The sequence below is a fragment of the Zingiber officinale genome, chromosome 6A (assembly GCF_018446385.1).
Source record: "Zingiber officinale cultivar Zhangliang chromosome 6A, Zo_v1.1, whole genome shotgun sequence".
Taxonomy (NCBI): Eukaryota; Viridiplantae; Streptophyta; class Magnoliopsida; order Zingiberales; family Zingiberaceae; genus Zingiber; species Zingiber officinale.
The window spans coordinates 112,600,946-112,607,695 of NC_055997.1; the positions used below are offsets into that span (position 1 = coordinate 112,600,946).

The 6,750-nt window shown below is 33.1% G+C and overlaps 1 protein-coding gene across 1 annotated transcript in view; it reads right to left on the minus strand.

Annotated features, from left to right (window-relative positions):
• Positions 1 to 3,604: 3,604 nt before the first annotated feature.
• LOC121997482 overlaps positions 3,605 to 6,750 on the minus strand; it is a 30,802-nt gene continuing 27,656 nt past the window's right edge. Inside the window, exon 4 of the mRNA XM_042551916.1 lies at positions 3,605 to 3,936. Within this exon, the coding sequence (XP_042407850.1) occupies positions 3,780 to 3,936 (157 nt within the window). The 3' untranslated portion in view covers positions 3,605 to 3,779. The remainder of the gene's footprint in view (positions 3,937 to 6,750) is intronic.

Below are 6,750 nucleotides of genomic sequence, written 5' to 3' on the forward strand. Positions count from 1 at the left end.
GACTCGATCCGATACGTGCTCAACGCCTTCCCCAGAACTCCAGAATGGGTGTTCTTAGTAGATGCATATTACATCTCTAAGGACTTCGAGGTAAGTACTTTAGAAAATTTATTTTCTACTTTTGAACTTCACGAATCTCGAGTTGCAGAGCCCAATGGAGTAGAGAAGACTAGTCAAAACATTGCCTTAAAGGCAAAAACAAACGATTTTGACTCTGATGCATCGATTGACGAAACCGAAGCTGCGTTAATGGTAAGACGTTTTAATAAGTTTTCCAAATTTAACAAATTTAGATTGCAGTCGAGTAAACGTCATCAAAAGAGAAGGACAACCCGTTGCTACAACTGCAACGAAGAAGGGCACATCAAGGATGACTGCCCAAAATTGAAGAAAATGGGGAAAGAGAAGGAAAAGACAAAGTACAAGAAACCAGAATCCTCCAAGAACCTAAAGGCTACTTGGTCAGATTCGTCTTCTTCCGAATCAGACGTCGAAGCCTTCTCCGGACTAGCAATGATGGCTAACCATCTTCCCAAAGATGACTCAAGCTCAGAGATGAGCATAGATGAAGGGGGAGGATCATCAGAAGAAGAAAGCGATGATGAAGGGGGAGTATCACCAAGTCAGGTAAGTAAGGAACGTAATCTAACCCCGACACAGTCCTTTCAATTTATTAAGTCTCTTTCTAAAGATCTATTTAAGTTAGAAAAAGAAAATACTGAATTGAAAATAAAATTAGCAAAAGCATGTCCACTTGAGATGTATGATAATTTAAAATTAGAAAATGAAAAATTAAAAGTTGAAATTGAAAAATCATGATGCATGCTTAAATAAATTTCCAAAATCAAAATTAAGAATTTATGAAAAATTAAATTGATACATTAGAAAACACCAGGATCAAATTAGAAAAGTGCCCAAAAGTTATATACCCCCTAAGTTTTTAAATAATCCAGTAGGAAGGAACCTCTATTGGATTCCAAAATCTGTGCTAAATTAATCTTTTAAAATTAAAAACTTAAAGAGAGAAAATTAAACATCAATTTTCCTTATGCGACTTTGACTAGAAAGTGGTTGTTGCTCCAATAACCAAGAAAGCTTAGTACCTCGCCACTAACTGGAAGACAAATATAGAAATGAAAAGTTTAATTAACTTTCTGATAAAAGCTTTAAAATTAGAATTGGATAATGCTTTAAAAAGTTTCTTAAACACTTCTGAAATAAAAAATATATATATTTAAAAAAAAAGACTTAGAAAATTTTCAAAAGACTTAGAAAATCTTCAAAATTTATACTTAAAATTTTTTTACTTAGAAATTTTTTTTGAAAAGTTCCAAAAAAAAAATCATTTAACTTAGCATTTTTTTTTTTGAAAAATTCAAAAAAAAATCATTTTTCTTAGAAATTTTAGACAAATTCTAAAAATTCAGTTTACTTGGAATTTTTTAAAAAAATTCTAAAATTTCAATTTACTTAGAATTTTTTTTTCTAAAAAATTCAAAAAAGTCATTTAACTTAGAAAAGATACAAGTTTAAGGGGAGAGAATTTTTTTCAAAACTCTAAGTTTTAAATATGTTTGAAAAATGTTTTTAAAAATATGTTTGAAAAATTCTGTTTAAATTTTAATTAATAGTTGTAATTTTATTTATTGCAAATTTATGTTTGACATGTTGGTTTAGTAATTTTCTTTAAAATTACTGTTTGTCTATTTTTACCCTAACTTGAAATTGGGTTGATGCACATTAAAAAGAGAGAGATTGTTGGACCCCGTGATTGTTTTGATGTGATCAACCAAGTTGGTTAGGTCCTGCATTGTGTTTGATCCCTGTGCCTGAGTGTGTAGGAGTTTAGGAGCGCAGGAAGTCGAGCTAAAGATGCAGCTAGCGAGAAGGACGACATGGAAAGGGAGCTAACGGGCTCGGTGCGTCCGAAGGACGAGAGAGCTACGGAAGAATACACTGGTGGGCTAGAAGAACGTGCGCAGCGTTCGAGGGACGTTAAGCCGGGGAGGAAGGCTGCTCGAGGAGAAGGTCGAAAATTGGGTTCGGGTGAGCCCTATTTCGGTTGACCGGAATCACCAAAAGAACGGAGCTTTGGAAACTGAAGCAAAAAAGTAACCAAGCTGGAAAACTAGCTTGAAGGCGCCATGAAGCATGAAGGCGCCCTCAACAGGTCAAATGTGACCGTTTACGTTTTGGATAAAGTTTTATCCGCCTACTCGATGGAGACGCCTTGGACCCTCAGGATAGAATTTCCAGAGGCTATTTAAAGGCCCCTGGAGCTAGAAATTAAACATCAATTCATTCATCAACTCTGTAATCAATTCCTAATAGCTTGTGAGCTTTCTCAGTGTGTAAAAAGACTTCTCCGCCTACAGTAAAGGAGACTTTCTTAATGCGCTCTTTCACTGTCTTGGATTAACAACCGTCTTGGTTGTAACCAAGTTAAATTCCGGGTCTTCTCTATTTTCTTTCTGTTTTATTAATATAGTTGCTTTAATTTTGAGTTGAAAACCTTGAGGAGGGTTATTTTTATTTTTCAAGCAATTCACCCCCCTCTTGCCGGCCTCCGCTGCACCTACATTATCCACAATTTTATTTTCTAATTCTGATAATTCCAAAAAAAATCTAACATTTTCTTATATATTTATTTCACATCCTATCTACCAAATTTCATTAATAATTTGATTATTTGGCAGGTTTTAAATACCCTTTTTGAATTGCAAATTTATTATAATCCTCCATAAATATGGCTATGTCCCTCTTAATATACGTATGTCTATTTATTTATTTATTTATTTATTTTTGATATATATAACACAAGTTCTTGAAGGACAAATAGTTTCCTCAATTCTCCGCCCCCTACTTGGATTTGAACTCATGATCTCACACATGTTGGATAGTTAATAATACCAACTAGATCAAGGAATCCAAATGTAGTTTCCTCAATTCTCACTATTGGTAGTAGATGCCCTCCTGCAATACTAGTTTTATGGACATTAGAAAGAGCTTACAAGATATGATGAACTTGTATTTTGGTGAAATAAGTCTTAATAAACAACAAAACTAAAAATTGCAATTTTATTGTAATGGAAGAAAGGTTAATTATGATGTCTAAAAACTTACCTACACTATTTTCATCAGCCAAAAAATTTCTCCAATATAATTTCACTTCTTGTCGAAAGAATGGAAAGAGTGATCTTGCTAACTTCCGATCTTGTTTGACACCAAGTGTCCTGAAAACTAAACCTGGAATGGAATATGAAGCACAAGTTTTGACTTGCGCAATATAAAATGAATGTATTTATATTATCTTCCATATACAATTTTCTTCAATGATAAATGGAAGATCTTCTATAATCTGGTAGCTAACATACTAATAGAAAATAGTGGTTTTCTGTACAATTTCTAGTTAATGGTGGCGAACAAGCGATTCGCTCACCCCAGTACCTCCGTCAATCTATCTTCAAACAACATAAAAGAGATAAATCATAAGTGGCTAATAAGTTGGACAGCTAAATAATGCATGGTACAATTTCTAGTTAATGAAACTCTATAGAAGGGATTGCCACAACTTCTCAGTAGTTTGAAAATACCTTGTCAAGCATGAACGAGGGAAAAAAATATTTTTTAAACGAAATAGTAAAAACATGAATTTTTCCATGCAAGTTATCTAAATATTTTGCTCATAACTAGAAAAAAATCTTTATCAAAAAAGCACAACAAATTCCAATGTTTATTTCTCAAAAAGAAAAAAAACATAGTGCCCTTCATGTACACTGTCACGCCCCGGAGGAGTCTCTGTCCGAAGAAATTTCGACAACAACTCCCCTGTACGACAGACAATCTGAAATTTCGGCAACATCGCAGGATGCCTCGGCGTAGCCGGAGACGTTGCTGATGCTTCTAGCGCCGCCTACCAAGCACGTGATATTGTTTCTATTCCAAAAAAATATTTAATTAATTCAAGCAATTCTCAATTAAGATGTGATATTTCAAATAGGCTTTCATAAACCCTAATTAAATTATTCCAATAAAATATATAAAAATATATATTTAAAATTTTAAAAAATAATAAATTTTATTAATTGATATTATGATTTTTTTTTACCATGTTAAATTTTATTTAAAAATTCTAAAAAAAATCTAATAAATTAGATTTATATTCTGATAATTTTTATTATTATTTTGTATTTTTTTCTTATTTAATTGATATTCTAACATTTGTTTACTATTTTAAATATATATTATTTAAATTTATAATTAATTAAATGAATAAATAATTAATTTATATAATTACGATGTATTAATTTTAATTTAAATTATTGATAAATCAATTTTCTTTAAAGAAATATATATATTTAATTATATTTTCTAACAATATTAAGTTGTTCAATAATTGAGAACTTATATAAAATTAATATACAACTTATTTTTAAAGTATAGACAATAAACATATTTATCTAATAATTACTATATATAAATAAACAAATACCAAAACCGTATCGACACGATACCGAAACTGTATTGTCAAGATTTTAAACCTTGGTTGATGATAAACTCAAAACTTGCACAATGTCAAAAGTTGACTACTATATTCAAATTGTAAATTTGACAGCCATTATACCAATGCAAACATTTAACCTTAGGCACTGCTGTTTTATGGCAAGTTATTTGTATCATAATTCATCTTAATTTAAAAATAAATTGATGAGAAAGAATAAAAATTTTAGGAAGTGCTAGAGTTGTGCCAAAGGCTTCTTAATTTACATACTAATATCCAAATAAAACCCTTATATATAAAGGTAGCTGAAGTTGCATTTTTTTTTGTGATTTTTTCCCTGGGAGAAGTCTCAATGCGGTCTGCTCACCTAGCACTTCCACCTAGGCAAAACTAGATTGAAATCATCAATCAAATTAAATTTGTACTGCACAAGGAACTTTACCTAGTTTTAACATCTAGGCTACTGGACCCTGATAGCATAAGATTAGTATATCTACTTTGCCAATGATCAAATTGTACCTAGTTTTAACATCAGGTTCTTGTCCATTATAAAAATTGGTAACCACATGTACTGAGATTGCCAATTGTCAAGTTTTCTGTTCTGTTATTAATTTGCTTAGTCTGGAATAGGACGATACAAGTAACTGATTATGCAAATTATTCATCATGTCACATTTCTGAAGTTGTCTGTTAGAACCTGATTTCCCATTTTAGCAAGACAAAAGCAAATTCATAACCAACACATTTCCATTTTTTAAAATGTAAGAACTCAAAAGGTTGACCATTATGATAAAAAGCGAAAGCAAGTATATATAGACCTGACAGTTTAAGGGGAGAATGAATTATGTTAGGATTTGAAGTTGAAATGGAAAAAAAAATGAGCATACAACTGACCTTCCTAGTCCATGAAAAACCTCTGCAGATACAGAGAACGTTTCAGTTGGTGAAGCTTCTAGATTGAGCTTTACAATTACGGGAAGAAGTTTTCTCCAAACAATTTGATTCAAGTGACTTGTTGCTATATCACCATAAGCATCTGGATACTGCAAGTTTGACAGTCAGAAGAGCCACCATTAGAAACATCATATCTTATTTTTTGCATTATCTCCTTTTTTTTATTTGACAAATTCCCAAATTTGTTTCCAGAATTTGAAGCATTATGAGACACCACCACACCACCCTTTTGATCATGGTTCAAAAGTAGTGTCAATTTCATCTCATTTACTGATGTATCATTTTCCCATCCAATCACATAATAAACGAGCTCCTTGATAAACAGGGGCCATGTGGATTGTAAAAGTGCAGGATGAAGGAGTGGTAAAATCTCCAAAATAGTACGCAATACTGGCGGGAGATTTTCCTGGATCTGCAAATGGTAACAGTTCTGAAGAAATACTATCAAATAGCTTCGCTACTAAAGGTATTATATATCATTAGTTACAAGTAGTGGGTTTAGTTTCATAGTGGATGTTTGATGGTTAGGGCTTATATAGTGTCCTATATATACCTTGTAATAGTTGTCTCTTTAGTTAAAAATAAATAACAAGAATACAACCTTTTCCCACTTAGCATAAGGTAGATGATTCTGATGCAATGGTTCCTCCTCCAAGCCATAATTTCTTCCCAAGTTCTAAAGAACAAAGCAGTGTGGCCAGACCACTCTTCGTGCCTGTCTTTTTGCTGCCTATTCTAACTTATCTTCTTTATGTGATATTAAACCTGCTTCCACCTCACAATGCCCTTCTATTAGGACTTGCCACCAGATCATGGTCTCCGCCGACCATCACTACTGCTAGATGCAACGCCACGAGATCTTCCTTGCCCATGGGATCTTCTTTCTCCACAAGATATCTTCCTATGTCTTGGCCTCACACATCCTTGTATCTTACGCATCAACGTGACTCGTGTCTGCATGAACTGCTACTATTTTATCAGTGGTCTTCCAGATCTATGTCAGCCTACTTCATCCAATGGAAACTACTGCTTGCTCCAGAGAAAACAAAACTTTTGCCCCTCTGTTCTCCTCTAGTATATATCACCTTCCATAACTACCATTATGAGCCTTGACTTTACAAGACCAATTCCTACATAATCCTTCTTTCGAGTTCCATATTTTGCTGCTCCACTCGTCGTGAGCATCTTCCCCACACTTTCAGATCCAGCAATGGTTACTTATACTCCAAAATAGCATCCTAGGTGCATAAAGCCAAGGTTAAATCCAACCGTGCTTCATGCAGGCTTGTCTTGGC